We start from the raw sequence: 16,834 nt of genomic DNA on the forward strand, positions 1-16,834 counted from the left end.
CTTAAGTAATGAGCAGTCCCTTTTATCAGCTCTCAAAATGAATCTGAATAAAGATTCACTAATTCTTACAGACAAATTAACACTTGTTCCAATTACTTCTTTTCTAAATGTTGTTTATGGTATCCTGTGTTATCCTAGGATGAGAAAATGTCAGAATCTACAGTGGATGCCTTCCAAAGCCTATCTTCAGAAGCAAGCAAAAGGTAATGTAAAAAGTTCTTTCCCAAGATGCTTCTTGCTTTAATGCCATATAGTTGTGTACATCTAGTATAAAGAGAATGCTAGTTGTTTTTTGTTTTTAAGTACTACACTCTCCCAGGGAGTTGATGGTTGTTGAAGTTAGGTGATGAACACAGGGATTCATTTTACTATACCCTTTAGCTTGTGGTATGTTTGGAAATTTCCATAATAAAACATTTAAAAATTCATATAAAAATTACAGTTTATTCCATTTCCTAGAGCAGTAGAAGTATACCTGTTCTACCTGAACAAGTTGGCATTAACTTTCTTGAGCTTCTTCAGTATCAAGATTAGCTACAAGCAACTGAGAATAAGATTATGATACATTCCTATACTTCTATTTTAAATAAAATTTTTCTTTCTTATAGATAAATAATCATGTTTTTTCCCTAGCTGTGAAAAAGAAAGAGAAAAAGTCTAAGACCAGTGAAAAGAAAGAGAGCAAAGAGAGCAGTGTTGTGAAGAACTTGGTGGACTCTAGTCAGAAACCTACCCCATCAGTAAGAGAGGATTCTACCCCTAAGAAAAGCAATAGTGAACCTTCTCTGCGAAAGCACACTGAGGAAAAGAGCGAAGAAGGGAATGCCTCTGCCCCAGGACCTGAATCCAAACAAATTACTGCTCCAGCTTCTAGGAAGTCCAGCAAGCAGGTCCCCCAGCCAATACCAGTCACCCCCCCACAGCCAACTATCACAGCACCACCAAGAAAGGAAATTCCCAAGACCGCTCCTAGTGAGCCCAAGAAAAAGCAGCCTCCACCATCAGAGTCGGGTGAGTGAGGAAGGCAAGAAGGAACTGCTGAAAACAGGACTTGCTAGCAAAAAGCATTGATATCTTAAACAGCATTTGGAAACCTGAAATGCATATTTTTAACTCTTCAATGCAAGAAAATGAGCTCTTTTAACCATTATATAGTAATAAAGAAATAGAAGCAAAAAATAATACAGTTAAATTGTTCTTAAATTCCTATTTAATGCCTAGAGTTTAAATAGTTTTGTCTATTCTAATACCCTTTCCAAAGGCCAATCAGTTCTAAAGTAGTAATTGCTGTTTAGCATTAACTGTGACTTTAATAGTATCTGACTGCAGTTTATTTTGAATTCCTTAGGTCCAGAGCAAAGCAAGCAGAAAAAGGTGGCTCCTCGCCCAAGTATTCCTGTAAAACAAAAACCAAAAGAAAAGGTGAGAGATTTGTTTCTCTCTCATTTCTCAAGGGATGCGTTCTATTCTGTAGGACTATAGCCTTATTCTTGACATTTACATGATCAAGTGAATTAAACCACATTTTTTGCTTTTATGTAGATGACAGTGGAGTTTAGACTTTAGCTCACATCTATTTTTGTCTCTTTGCCCTGTTGTTTTTCCCTTTCATGTGGCCCTACATTCTTATCCTTCTGCTTATGCTACAGGCCATTTAGCATAATTGTTTTTTGCTGTCAACATCCTTTAGCAATATTTGTAATAATCATCCCTTCCTGTGTGCACTATTTTTATTATGTGGAGAGACAGAGATATATTTTTAAGGATCTCCTCCTGGCTCTTATCATCATCTTTCTGTGCTACCATAATGGTGCACATGTATGTCCTGGCTAAAAGGGAGGCAAACATTAGGTTTTTATTAGGTCATACTCCAGAGTCATTGTCTGGTTTCTAATGGTGATGATGAATGAAGCATTGGCCAATTTGAAATCATTGACAATCACAGAGCTGGGAAAATTGTGAAAAAAATCACAGGCTGTGATTGTAATAGGCTGGTTAAACAGGTGTAGAGTGATCAGCCCAAATTTGATCTGCGACTGAAAGATCTAGAAAAATGGCAGAATAACCTGCCCCTGTGCCATCAATTTGGTTTCACTGTACTGACAACCTCAGCTGGCATCATGACCCACTTTTCCCAGGAGAAAAAGTCCTGGGATTCCTTTTCTAAGAATATAATGCATACATGTAAAATAAAATGCCTCAATGGAAAAAAAATCTTGAAGAGTATTTCACTATTTCTATAGCATACTTAATGTTGGAAACTTGTTTTCCCGATTGATTAATAAGATTTCTCATTTGCATTATTTTCTGTTGCAAAAGCGAATGCAAGTAGAGTGTGGTTTTGTTCTTTAATTATCTTCTGTCCCTATAGGAAAAACCACCACCAGTCAATAAGCAGGAGAACACGAGTACTTTGAACATCCTCAGCACTCTCTCCAACAGCAATAGTTCTAAGCAAAAAGTCCCAGCAGATGGAGTCCACAGGATCAGAGTGGACTTTAAGGTAAAAGTGTTTAGTGATCACATAGTATTTTGAAGGTTGTGGACTTTTAAAAAAAATTTTTTTTATTTTTTAATTACAGTTGACATACAATATTATATTAGTTTCAGGTGCACGACTGTGAGTAGATATGTAACTTACAAGGTGATCACTTGTGATAAACCTAGTATCACTCTGACACTATACGTAGTTATTACTATATTATAAACTATATTCCTTATGTTCTACTTTACAACTTTGTGACTATTTTGTAACTGTCAATTTGTGCTTCTTAAATCCCTTCACCTTTTTAAACCCATTCCTCTAAACCCCTCTCCCATCTGGCAACCATCAAAATATTGTCTGTATCTATGAGTCTGTTTCTGTTCTGCTTATTTTATTCTTTAGATTCTATGCATAAGTGAAATCATCTGGCGTTTGCTTTTCTCTCTCTCCCTTATTTCACTCAGCAAAGTACCCTCTAGGTCCATCCATGATGTTGCAGGTGGCAAGATTTCATTCTTTTTTACATCTGAGTAATATTTAATTGTGTATGGGTAGCACACCTTCTTTATTTGTTTATTGATGGTCACTTAGGTTTTTTCATGTCATGACTACTGTAAATAATACTGCAATGAAGATATGGATATATGTCTTTTTGACTTAGTGTTTTGGGTTTTTTGGATAAATACCCAGAGGTGGAATTGCTAGATCCCTTGACTCTTTGAAAGTTTATTTAGTTTGGTATAAGTACTGCTACCCTACTTTTTTGTTTGTTTCCATTTTCGTGAAATATCTTTTTCTATCACTTCACTTTCATTCTGTTTCTTTTGATCTGAAATGAATCTCCTGTAGACAACATAGGTAAAGGTCTTGTTTTGTTATTCATTCAGGCACCATGTGTCTTTTGATTGAAGCATTTAATCCATTTGCATTCAAAGTGATTGTTGATAGATATATAGTTATTGCCATTTTATTATTCATATTTTGATCTTTTTTTTTTTCTGTTTCTTCTTAAAGAAGACCCTTTAATATGTCTTGTAATGCTGGCTTGGTGGTAATGAATTCCTTTTACTTTTTCTTGTCTAGGAAGCTCTTTATCTGTCCTTTGATTCTAAATGATAGCTTTGCTGGGTAAACTAATCTTGATTGTAGCTCCTTTCTTTTCATCACTTTGAGTATTTAGTGCCAGTCCCTTGTGGCCTGCAAAGTTTCTGTTGAGAAATCAGCTGACAGTTTCACGGTAACTCCCTTGTAGGTAACTAACTGCTTTTCTCTTACATTTTTTCTAATTCAGTTATTTTATTTTATTTTATTTATTTTAAAGTTTTTAAAAGGATTCTTTTTCTTTATTTTTAGAGAGAGGGGAACTGAAGTAGAAAGAGAGGGAGAAAAACATTGATGAATTGCCTCTCTCACACCCCCAACTGGGAATCTAGCCTGCAACCCAGGCATGTGCCCTGACTGTGAATCAAACCAGTGACCTTTTGGTTTCCAGGCCAGTGCTCCATCCACTGAACCACACCAGCCAGGCCTTTAATGTTTTGTTTTTTTTTTTAATTTAAATTATTTCCCTTTTTATTAAATGCATTGGGGTGACACTGGTTAACAGAACTCTAAATGTTTCAGATGCACAACTCTACAACACACTATCGGTCATTATTCAGTTTTTTAAATTGAATATCATGTGAAGGAGGTGTAGCACCTTTAACAGGCTGTGTATTTATCCTCCATCTTGGCTACTTTTACGTTTGTCTTTAACCTTTGGCATTTTGATTATGATGTGTCTTGATGTGGGCCTCTTTGGGTTCATCTGATTTGTGACTGTGCTTCCTGGAATTGTGTGTTTATTTCCTTGACCAAGTTAGTGAATTTTCCTGTCTTTTTTTTCCAAATAAGTATTCAATTTCTTGATCTTTCTCTTTTCCTCTTGGTACTCCATGATGTAAATATTGGTATGTTTGATGTTGTCCCAGAGACTCTCTTTAAACTATCATCATTTGGAGTTTTTATTTTTCTTTTTGCTGTTCTTAATTGTTGTTTTCTGCTACCTTGTCTTCTAAATTGCTGATTTGACCCTCTGCTTCATCAGTTCTACTGTTTACTCCCTATAATGTAGTCTTTATTTTAGTTAGTGTATTCTACATTTCTGACTAGTTCTTTTATGTTTTCTAGTTCTGTTTTGTAGATTTTTATTTATCTATTTTTAGAGAGAAGGGGGGCAGAGAGAGAAATATTGATTTGTTGTTCTACTTATTTATTTATTGATTGATTGATTCTTACATATGTCCTGACTGGGGATGGAACCTGTAGTCTTTGTGTATCAGGTAGATACTCTAACCATCTGAGCTACGTGATCAGGGCCTCCAGTTCCAATTTTATGTTTTTTATCTCTGTGTTAAAGTTCTGAGTTTCTCTACTCTTCTTCTAAGTTAATTGAGCATCCTTATAACCAGTGTTTTCAATTCTGCATCTGGTAGATTGTGTATCCATTTTGTTTAGTACTTTTTCTCGGTTTATTTAGTAATTTTTCTATGGTTTCATTTATGACACATTTCTTTCTCTTATCATTTTGGCTGCCTCCCTTGTGTTTGTTTCTATGTATTAGGTAGAGCTGCTATGTCTTCTGGTCTTGGTAGAGTGGTCTTATGTGGTAGGTGTCTTGTGGAGGGGGGGTGTCCAGTGGTGAAGCTTCCCCAGGCACTTGAGCTGGGTGCTCTGGTTGTGCTCCCTATGTGGGATGTGTGTGCTCTCCTGTTGTAGTTGAACCTTGATTGCTCTTGGTACATCATTGGAAGAGATTTACCCCCAGGCTGATTGGCTGAGAGGACCAGTCAAGTCTACAGCAGAGGATTGGCTGTACTAGAACCCACCCCGTGGAGGAGGACTCCTCCGTTCAATGGGGCTCTGGTGCCTGCTCAGTCCACTCTTTGAGTGTGTTGCTAGTGAAGGGAGTTGGTGGTTTTTTGATGTGGTCTGATGACATCCACTGGGTGCTCTGGCTTTGGGCCTCCTGGGAGGAGCAGACCAAGGTCAGCTTCTGCTTGGTACCACCTAATGTGAGCTACGGAGTGATCTGCAGATGGCTGCTACTTGTGCTGTGCTTGGAGATGCCTGGGAAAGGCCAAGTTGCAAACCGAGTTCAACTGCTGCTAGTGCCAGCCTTGGGGCTGCTTAGCAGCTGGTAGGGGGCACACCAAGGCCAGCTGCTGCTTGCTTGGGGTTTGTAGACCTTTGAGGTATTGTAGGGTAGTTTGCAGCAATGGCCTGGCTGGGCCTGCAAGTTGGGTGGGGCGGGGTCTGAGGGAATCACCAGGGCAGGCAAACTTGTTAGCTAGGTTGATGGTGACTCAGATATGGTACCTCCCTGCACCTGCAGGGGGTAGGCTCAGCTAAACGGAACTCAAAGCCCAAAAGTGTAAGTCTGTGCATGGGCCCTTTAAGAGGAACACTTGAGACTCCTATATACCTCTAAGTGTCACTCAGACACCATCTTAGTTGGTTTTCATTGCCAGAAGGTATGAGGACTTCTCTTCCTGCTATTGAAACCTGAAACATGTATAAATGATCCGTGGATACATGGGTAACCGGGCAGGGATTGACTGTGGGAGAGGAAGCAAGGGGACAGGGTAGTGGAGAGCAACAAGAGGAAAATTGGGGCAACTGTAATAGAAAAATAAAAAAAATAAAAAGCCTTTTGAAAAGGGAAAAAAAAAAACCTGGTATGGGGTTGGGACTCCTTCCTTTTCAGGGATATCCCTTCCAATTTTTAACCACCACATATGGATGTGGGATTTGCATCTCCACCCCTCCTACCAGTCTTGAAGTGGCTTCTTCTGTATATCCTTAATTATAGGTCTTCTGTTCAGCTAGATTTCAGGTGGTTCTCAATGGTAGCTGTTCTATAGTTTTAACTGTAATTTTGATGTGGTTGTGGGAGGGTGTGAATATCACATTTACCTACTGCGCCCAAAAGTGAGGAAATTCAGTACTAAGTGGGAAAATGAATTAAGAACTCCCTTTAGCAGATGGGTTCCAATGTGTGAGACTTCTGGTCACTCTTTGTGAACTGACTGGAGGATATTGGCACTGAAATAGTCCTGCACATATATTTAGATGAGAATACAGTCTGAGGAAATAATTCTTTCACATTGGAATTTTCAAATGATGGTAATTGTTTGAATCAGCAGAACAAATATAAATTCAGTCCCAGTATGTCTTAGCATTATAGTTAATGTGAATTGAACCAATAAATAGGTGAGCCTTTTAACAGTTTGTATCTGAGATTAAAATTTTTAAAAATTTATTTATTGTTTTTCTATTACAGTTGTCCTACTTTTTCCCCCATTGCTACTCCCCACGCCGCCCACCTCATCCCTCTCCCACAGTGAATCCCCACCCCGTTGTCCATGTCCATGAGTTATTTATACTAGTTCCTTGACTAGACCCTTTCCCTTCTTTTGCCTCTTCTTCCCTCCCCCTCCCCCCATGTCACTATCAGTCTGCTCCTTGTTTACTAAAATTTTTTTAAAGCAGCAGTTGTGTTGAATTCATTAAATGAAGTATCCTTGACATTCTGGTGTTATTCTAATTTTACTGTTTTTATCTTTATTTTCAAATGAAAGTTGTGTCATTGTAAATCTTTCATAAATGATTTTTCTCTGTGTCCACAGGAGGATTGTGAAGCAGAAAATGTATGGGAGATGGGAGGCTTAGGAATCTTGACCTCTCTTCCTATAACACCCAGGGTGGTTTGCTTTCTCTGTGCCAGTAGTGGGCATGTAGAGGTAAGATATTCTGCTTCTTGGTACCCTAGAAAGTATAATGTTAGGTGTTTTTGTTTTGTTTTTTATGAAAAAGCTGTCCTAACTGGTGTGCCTCAGTTGGCTGGGTGTCAAACTGCGAAACAAAAGCTTGCCAGTTCCAGGACACATGCCTAGGTTGCAAGTTCAGTTCCCAGTTGGTATGCATATGAGAGACAACTGATTGATGTTCCTCTCTTGCATTGATGTTTCTGTCCCTTTCCTTTTCTCTAAAAATAAATATAAAATATTTGAAAAATATAATTATGCTCTGTTTTGTTGGTATGCAGTAGGTACTAACCACTGTGTAAACCAGATAATGAAATGCTTTTAAGTTTGTTTTTTAGAGATTCTAGAAAGGAATTTTTCTTATTGTAGTAGCAAAGTTACTGAATGTGAAAATTTTAATAGTCTAATCTAATTTTACTCTTTACTAGAGGTCTGATTTTTCTGCTAGAGGTCCAAACATGGAAAAAATAATAACACAGTGTTCGTGTAGAAAAAGAGGTGCTTTTGATGGTGGTTATATATTGAATACCAAAACCCTCTTGTCTCTAGAGAGCTCTTAGGAATTAGTAAGAAAAAGAAATAACACCCAGTTAAAAAAAAAAAAAAAAAGGCTTTGACTTCTGGCCAAGACGGAAGCATAGGTAGACACACTTCACCTCCTTCCACAGCCATAAGAAGGATTACCTCTACCTCAAAACAAAACCCAACCAGAACTACCAGAAAATCAAACTGCATGGAAGTTCAATAAATAAAGATATAAGGAAGTAATGCTCATACAGACAGGAGGGGAGTAGCCAGGGAGCCAGAGTAGAGAGGATGTGGTGTGGCAGTGGTGATGGCAGCAAGTCATTGGCTGTGGCCAGCTGTCAGAAATAGCAGTTACACATTATAAAAGATAGGAGGGAAACCTGGGGGGCAATCCCAGTCCCAGACCAGACTGTGCAGTTCACGGTTCTGGTGCCAGGAAAATAAAGGCCCATGGTTTTTGGCTGTGAAAACAAGTGGGGGTTAGGGTGGCGGAAGAAACTCTTGGTCTCTCAGGAGAGTCCATTTAGAGGGAACCCATGGTTCTAGAATGCAGGCAAGACCTACCCACTCTGCAAACCATCACCAGGACGACAGCTAGAAGGGCGACATAGCTGGAAAAGGGGTGAGTGCTGAGCAAGGAGCACTGTTTTCTCTATGACCCCTCCCCTACATATAGCACCAGAATGTGGTAAAACAGGTCACCCATACTGACAAAGACGTAAGGTTGCAGCCCTTACAATGTAACAGGTGCAACAGCTCTACCTGACACAGAGGCAAACAAAGGAGGGTATCAAGTTGGAGACAGAGAAGTATGGCCCAGAAGAGGAAGTAGATCAAGGTTCCATCGGATAACTAAGCAATGAAGTGATAGCTAATCTAACAGATGCAGAATTCAAGACACTTGATAATGGGCCCTGGCTGGTTTGGCTCAGTGGATTGAGCGTCGGCCTGCGAGCTAAGTGTCGCTGGTTCGATCTTCCAGTCAGGGCACATCAGAGAAGGAAAACTCTGACTCCAAAAAACCTCCGCTGCCTTGCGGCATACCTCTTCAGGGGAAAGGCTAAGGGAGTAAACCCCGACAGAAAATCCGGAGCCGGAGTCCCTAAGGCGGTTTGACGTTGTAGTCAACACCGGCAACTCCTGCGGCGCACCTGAAGCCAAGCTGTATTGACTCCGTCTTTCCCTTGGACCCTTCAGCTGCGAAGAGAGGGGGGGTCTGCTGCATGGGCAACAGCAGACCCTCCATATCACCCTGCCCAGGCTCTGTAGCTTCAGCTTCACTGGAGAGGACACTCCAGCGTCATCGCAAGATGTCGATTCAACACGGGAGGAGACAGATACCGTGTCACTCCCGAGTCGGACTGCACAGCCATTCTCGGCGGTGCAGATAGACTTTTAAGAAGCTACACCATCGTCTCTCGAGACGGACGGCTGCCGACGACGACGACGACGATAACCAAAGTACAGCAATCAATCTTAATCCAGAGAGCCAGTCTATGCATTTGGAAACCAGGCTTGTTCAGTTGGACAGTGCTGTCAGCATGGGATTGTGGCAGGAAGCATTCAAAGCTGTGGAAGATATTCATGGGCTGTTCTCCTTATCTGAAAACCGCCTAAACCTCAGTTGACGCCAAATTACTATAACAAAGTCTCAACTGTATTTTGGAAACCTGGAAATGCTCTGTTTCATGCATCTACACTTCATCGCCTTCACCATCTCTAGAGAAATGAGAACGAATCTTACCCAAGATGAGATGCAAAGAATGTCTACCAGAGTTCTTTTGGCCACTCTTTCCATCCCTATTACCCCTGAACGCACTGACATTGCCCGAGTCTTGGATATGGACGACATTATAGTTGACAAACAACGGAGCCTTGCAACGCTGCTAGGTCTTCAAGCTCCACCAATAAGAATCGGTCTTATTAATGATATGGTCAGATTCAATATGCTACAGTATGTTGTTCCAGAAGTGAAAGAGCTTTACAACTGGCTGGAAGTAGAATTTAACCCACTAAAACTCCGTGAGAGAGTCACAAAGGTTCTAAATTGGGTTAAGGACCAACTTGAAAAGGAACCAGAACTGCAGCAATATGTCCCACAGCTGCAAAACAACACCATACTCCATCTTCTGCAGCAGGTGGCACAGATTTATCAAGAGCATTGAGTTTTCTCATTTGACCTCTCTGGTTCCTTTTGTTGATGCTTTCCAACTGGAACGTGCCATAGTAAATGCAGCCAGGCACTGCGACCTGCAGGTTCGTATTGACCACACTTCTCAGACCCTCAGTTTTGGATCTGACTTGAATTATGCTACTCAAGAAGATGCTCTCCTTGGTCCTTACTTGCAAAGCAAGCCTTCGGAGCAAATAAGAAACCAGCTGACAGCCATGTCCTCAGTACTTGCAAAAGCACTTGAATTCATTAAACCAGCTCACATACTGCAAGAGAAGGAAGAACAACATCAGTTGGTGGTTACGGCATACCTTAAAAATTCACGGAAAGAGCATCAGCATATCCTGGCTCGCCGTCAGACAATTGAGGAAAAGAAAGAAGCGGCTTGAGAGTCTGAACATTCAGCATGAGAAAGAAGAATTGGAGCAGAAGGAAGCGGAACTGCAGAAAGTACGGAAGGCTGAAGAAGAGAGGCTGCGACAGGAGGCAAAGGAGAGAGAAGGAGCATATTTTACAGGAACATGAACAAATCAAAAAGAAAACTGTTAATGAGCGGCTGAAATAGATCAAGAAGACAGAACTGGGTGCTAAAGCGTTCAAATATACCGATACTGAAGACCTTGAAGAATTGGATCCAGATTTCATCATGGCCAAACAGGTTGAACAACTGGAGAAAGAAAAAAAAGAACTTAAGGAACGCCTAAAGAATCAAGAAAAGAAGGTTGACTATTTTGAAAGAGCTGAACGTTTGGAAGAAATCCCGTTAATAAAAAGTGCTTACAAAGAACAGAGAATTAAAGACATGGATCTGTGGGAACAAAAAGAAGAAGAAAGAATCACTACTATGCAGCTAGAACGTGAAAAGGCTCTTGAACATAAGAATCGATTATCACGGATGCTTGAAGACAGATTCATTTGTAACGCGACTCAAGATAGCACGACGGTCTGTTTATGAGGAAAAACTTAAACAGTTCGAAGAACGATTAGCAGAAGAAAGGCATAATCTCATGGAAGAACGTAACAGGCAACGTAAAGAACGCAGAATAACCTACTACAGAGAAAAGGAGGAGGAGCAGAGGAGAGCAGAAGAGCAAGTGCAAAAAGAGCGTGAAGAGTGAGAACGTGCTGAACGGGCAAAACGCGAGGAAGAGCTTCGGGAATATCAGGAGCGGGTCAAGAAGTTAGAAGTAGAAAGGAAAAAACGCCAAAAGGAGTTGGAAATTGAAGAAAGGGAGCGTCGTAGAGAGGAAGAGAGAAGGCTTGGTGATCCACTTTCTAGGAAGGACTCGTTTTGGGGAGAGAGAGATACTGAAAGCACGTGGAGGAAAGGATCTGAAATAGATTCTGAGTGGAGGTGAGGCCCATCTGAGGAGTGGAGAGGCGGAGAAGGGCGGAACGAGGAGAGGCCCCTCAGAGGAGAGGAAGATCGCCCGAGGCGGTTGGGGGAAGATGAGGAGAGGGAGCCTTCTCCTAGACCGGCTGATGACCGGATTCCCAGGCGCGGCGCGGATGAAGACAGAGGCCCCAGACTTGCTGCCGATGAAGATCGGTTCTCTCGCCGTGGGGCGGACGATGATCGGCCTTCCTGGCGTAACGCAGAAGATGACAGGCCTCCCAGACGAATTGGCTATGAAGACGGGGGAAGCTGGCGTCATGTGGATGACGACGGACCACACAGACGAGGACTGGATGAGGACCGAGGAAACTGGCGGACAGCCGGTGAGGACAGAGGACCTAGACGTGGGATGGATGAGGACCGGGGACCGCGGCGAGGAGGTGCCGATGACGAGCGATCATCATAGCGTAATGCTGATGATGACCGGGGTCCCAGGCGTGGCGTGGATGATGACCCGGGTCCCAGGTGCGGCGTGGATGAGGATCGAGGAACTTGGAGGAACGCCGATGATGACAGAATTCCCATGCGCGATACAGATGATTACAGGGGTCCTTGGAGAAACATGGATGATGACCGGATCTCAAGACGGACTGATGATGATCGGATTCCAAGCAGAAGGGGCGAGGACTCCACATCTGGTCTCTGGAGACCAATTATCAAGCCAGGTGGATGGAGAGAGAAAGAAAAGGCCAGAGAAGAGAGTTGGGGTCCATCTCGAGAGTCAAGACCGTTCAGAAGAACGTGAATGGGATAGAGAAAAAGAGAGAGAGAGAGTCAAGATCATGAGAGTGGCAAGGACCCGGAGTGAAAAAGGGACAGAGAGATGGGGATCGAGAGGATCGTTTCAGATGACCGAGGGATGAAGGTGACTGGAGAAGAGGATCAGCTGAGGAAGCTTCGAGCTGGAGAGATTCAAGTCCCCGCGACGATAGGGATAGAGATGACCGCTGACAGGAGAGAGATGATCGCCGTGATCTAAGAGAAAGACGGGATGACAGAGACCGCAGGGCAGAGCGTGAAGAAGCAAGTTCCTGGAGGCGTGCTGCTGATGACAGGAAAGATGACCGGGCAGAAGAGCGGAAAACCCCTCATCGTATTTCTCCTACAGCCATTTCGAGATCGAGAAAGAGAAGGTGAAAAGGAGAAGACCTCTTGGAGAGCGGAGAAAGACAGGGAGCATCTTCGTCGTATGAAAAACAAGACTCATGAAGACGGGTAGACTACAGTGCAACGCTGAGCCTCAGAGTAGTGGGTGCACACCCGTGTCTCACATAGGTGTGATCGCATTCACGGATTATTATACCTGTGCTTCAGCCAGTCTCAACGGGATTTGTTAATGTTATCTCACCGTAACACACAAAGCATGAACTTCTGTTCACCCTATATTATAGATTGATCATGCACCGTTTCCACAGAGGGTTGGAAAACCACGCCATTTTCTGGAATTTAAGGTGTTGCATTATTTCATTAACCACTTGTTTACAAAAAAGGAAAACTAAAAAATAAATTAAAAACGTGAACCCTTCAGGTATTGAGTAATACCCGTATCTTGGTATAGAACTGATATTGATCTGGAATGAGGTAAGGTTCTATTATAGAAAATGTATTTCAAGACTTGAAAAAGCAGGGGACTGGAACAATTTTCACACCATTAGCAGTTGAGACATGCCTCTAGTGTTTTGAGGAATCAGCTAAATATAAAAAGTTTTTAGGTTCACTATAAGCCCAGTAAACTTTACAAACATCGGATACAGTGGGATTTCCTGTAGATTTTACTTGAGAGAAGGTGAGTATAAAGCAATTTGCAGTCATTATTGTAATGACAAGAACACTGCTCACATGTGAATCCAAGATAGTTACAGCTTTTAAATTTTAAAGCATTTGGTAAACTTGCCGAGTTTTTTTCTGTTGCCAACAGCAAACTGCTTTTCCATTAATGGAGAATTCAGCCTTACAAGCATTTTAAATATGACAATATTTATAAATGTGTGGTTTGGAGGCATTGCTTAAATTCTTTTTCTTAATTTCTTTTCAGGATAGATTCTTTCACCAAGTAATTTGTAGTAACGACTGTGTTGACTTCAATTCTGGGGTGTAGGAGCTCTGTTAAAGATTAACTTCGGTCTCATTGGAGCCAACACAGAACTTGCTGCTGTGTTTTTTCTTTAATGATAAATAAAATACTTACAAAAAAAAAAAAAAAAATTGAGGTTGCCCTGGCTGGTGTGGCTCAATGGTTTTCAGTGTCAGCCTGTGAGTTGAAAGCTCGCCTATTCAATTCCCAGTCAGGGCCCATGCTTTGGTTGCAGGCCAGATTCCCAGTTGGGGGAATGTGAGAGGTAGCTGATCTGTGTATCTCTAGTACATCAAAGTTTCTCTCTCTCTTCTTCCCGTCCCCTCTCTAAAAATAAATAAATAAAATCTTTCAAAAAATTTTAAAAAATAGGCTGAAGGATAAAAATATGTAATTCACAAAATGAGACATAAAAACATGGGAATGGGCATTGAGCCTTCTGATGTCTAAAAAGTGGAAATTAAAGCCTGATATTAAAAAAGGGGGACTCTGTTGGGAGAAATTAAATTAGCTACATTCTTTCTTCCTGAGGCTTGTTTGGAATTTGGTATTTAAAAATGGGTATGTTCTTGCCTCCTGAGACTCAATGAATACAACAAGGATGCCAGCCTGTTAAACCAAGCACACTGTTGTCCGGGGGCAGCCAACTAACCTGGAGTCTTCAAGGTCCTTCCCCATGTGGGAAGACCACCCTCCTCTCCACATCCACACTCTTAATAGGGATTTCCTGATCCAAGGGTAGCTAGGAGGATGACCATGTCCAACTTGAAGCAGCTAGAGGAGCACGAGACTTTCGCCCATTGTCTTTTATAAGATTATAAAGAGTCTTAAGTCTGAGGGGGGGGTATTGTTATTTTTTAATGTTATAAAAAAATAATTACTTAATTAAAAAAAATAAAAAGACATATAGGAAAGGGTGAAGCCAAGGAACTTACATATACAACCCATGGACATGAACTAAGGGGAGTGGGATTGCTGGGGGAGGTGGGCCCATGGGCATAGGAGAATAAAAGGGAAAAAATTGGAACTATTGTAACAATATAATCAATAAAGCCCGAAAGATGTTGGTAGGATTTGGTTGATATTTCTGCATGTCATTTTACAACTTGTAATTCCATCTTTTCCCTAGTTTGTGTATTGCCAAGTCTGTTGTGAGCCCTTCCACAAGTTTTGTTTAGAGGAGAATGAGCGCCCTCTGGAGGACCAGCTGGAAAATTGGTGTTGTCGTCGCTGCAAGTTCTGTCATGTTTGTGGAAGACAGCATCAAGCTACCAAGGTACAAAACTAAGCAATAGAACTATGTAGAGTATTACTCTCCCTCTCCATTTGTGCTTTTTATCTATATTTTTTATCTTGGTTTAGTCTGCTTTGACTATTTAATTGGATATAATCAATTGCCTATATATGTGTTTTAATTTTGGGAATATAGTAGGAAACATGGCATTGGACAAAATCCCCCAAATAAGTCAAATCTACCTGATAAGAATATTGATCACTGAGTGCCTTTGACAGGAAATAAATCCCTATGCTTTGAGAGTAAATAATTTATGAGGAAATTTAAACTGTTGTTATAATGCACTATACTTACGCGCTGGTAAATATGAAATGCGGTATGAAGTAATAGGTGATTTGTGAAGGTGTGATGATGCCCAGGTTTTGCCTTAATACTTTCTTACAGCAGTTGCTAGAGTGTAACAAGTGCCGAAACAGCTATCACCCTGAGTGCCTAGGACCTAACTACCCCACCAAACCCACCAAGAAAAAGAAAGTTTGGGTGAGTACACACTCTGTGTTGTTTCAAAGGGAATTGTCATGGGACTGTGGGCTTGGACAACTTACAAGAGGAATATCCTTACTTCAGGATGCTAATGTAACAATTTTTTTTGCCTCATTATTAGAAAAATCCATCCCCAGTAAAGAAGTCAATTCTAGAAATTTGTGATCTTTTAAAATAATAAGATACTAAAAATAAGAAATTTTAATAAATTTCCTTTCATCCTTTACAGATCTGTACTAAGTGTGTTCGCTGCAAGAGCTGTGGATCTACAACTCCAGGCAAAGGGTGGGATGCACAGTGGTCTCACGATTTCTCACTGTGCCATGATTGTGCCAAACTCTTTGCTAAAGGTACCTCAAAAAAGCCAGTTTTGTCACCTTTTAGTTGCTGTACTTGTTGTTTTGGAGGTGAACTGAACACTCCAGTGGAATAAAGTAAAAGTCTTACATATCTTATTAGAATTACCATTTAGACATAGTTAATAAATTTCTGGTCTTGCTTTTTTCTTTATACAGAGAATTATAGCAATTAGATATGTTTTATTAGGTTATGGGAAGAATTAAGGGGATTTTTTAGAAGAGTTAACTAACCACAAGGAAATATTCTGAGCTAGTGTGTCCCAAAGTGAGGTACATAGAAATCTTATTGTTTCAGAAATGATTTTAGGTGGTACTGAGGCAAACATTTTATTTTAATAGTTATGCTTGGGAGAGATTACATGAGTAATATATTAAACTCATTTTATGGATTTATGATAGTTTACTATTAAAGCTAATTAAGCAAATCAGTGTTAAGTCTATTAAGTAAAAAATAGAGCGGTTACATGAATAAAAGAAATGGACAAAGGTAGTACATTGTACTGAATTTTAGGAAGTGCTCTGCTGTAAAAGCCTGGCAATAAGGAAAAGTGTAAGTTAACTAACTTTTTTTACTCCTGTATCCTTACCTAATTTTTAAAATTTAAACATTTCTTTGGAATGTTTAAGAGATAAAGATCTCTCTTCTGTTCTTTTTCTATTACATTATCTGCAAAACCTACCTCAGGGCCTTTAAAAATGGGTCTACAGAGGAAAAATAATGGCACATTCTGAGAGCTCAGAATAATCTTGACACTTTACAGATGTGTGAACATTCCATAGGAAACCCACACCAGCATGTATAAGTAGTTCCAGGAGAAGAATATAATGGATTGCCATCCAGGTCAGGTTGACATATATAAGTCAAGAGCCTGGGAGTAATTGGTGTGTGAACCAAAGCACTACTGACAGCTTTGCTTTTTTTTGCTTTCAGGAAACTTCTGCCCTCTCTGTGATAAGTGTTATGATGATGATGACTATGAGAGTAAGATGATGCAATGTGGGAAGTGTGATCGCTGGGTCCATTCCAAATGTGAGAATCTTTCAGGTACAGAAGGTTGGAGTCTTTTTATTACAGTTTCCTTATTTCTTGTTACAGCTGCATTTATAGCCCCCAAAGTACTATACATGCAAAATCATGGTAATTTTATTTGAAGTCTTTAAAAAGAAATTTTTTTTTGGTCTTTAGAACAACTTTGTTAAGTTTGTACTCATTTGCCTTGAACATATCCCCCTGAAA

General features: G+C 40.6%; 1 protein-coding gene and 1 pseudogene across 2 annotated transcripts in view; both read left to right on the forward strand.

The window, feature by feature from the left end:
- The window catches only part of KMT2A (lysine methyltransferase 2A), a 104,445-nt gene that overhangs the window by 39,617 nt on the left and 47,994 nt on the right, over positions 1-16,834 (forward strand). For both annotated transcript variants that reach the window (XM_090266031.1, XM_090266032.1), the window contains 9 exons: positions 139-203; positions 634-1,011; positions 1,349-1,422; positions 2,372-2,503; positions 7,153-7,266; positions 14,591-14,737; positions 15,140-15,235; positions 15,468-15,588; positions 16,529-16,642. In XM_090266031.1, coding sequence (XP_090122157.1) covers positions 139-203; positions 634-1,011; positions 1,349-1,422; positions 2,372-2,503; positions 7,153-7,266; positions 14,591-14,737; positions 15,140-15,235; positions 15,468-15,588; positions 16,529-16,642 — 1,241 coding nt within the window. The remainder of the gene's footprint in view (positions 1-138; positions 204-633; positions 1,012-1,348; positions 1,423-2,371; positions 2,504-7,152; positions 7,267-14,590; positions 14,738-15,139; positions 15,236-15,467; positions 15,589-16,528; positions 16,643-16,834) is intronic.
- Positions 7,566-13,243, forward strand: LOC150019024 (eukaryotic translation initiation factor 3 subunit A pseudogene; annotated as a pseudogene).

This window comes from Furipterus horrens, unplaced genomic scaffold (genome assembly GCF_987537825.1).
Source record: "Furipterus horrens unplaced genomic scaffold, mFurHor1.1.pri manual_scaffold_2, whole genome shotgun sequence".
In the NCBI taxonomy this organism is placed as follows: Eukaryota; Metazoa; Chordata; class Mammalia; order Chiroptera; family Furipteridae; genus Furipterus; species Furipterus horrens.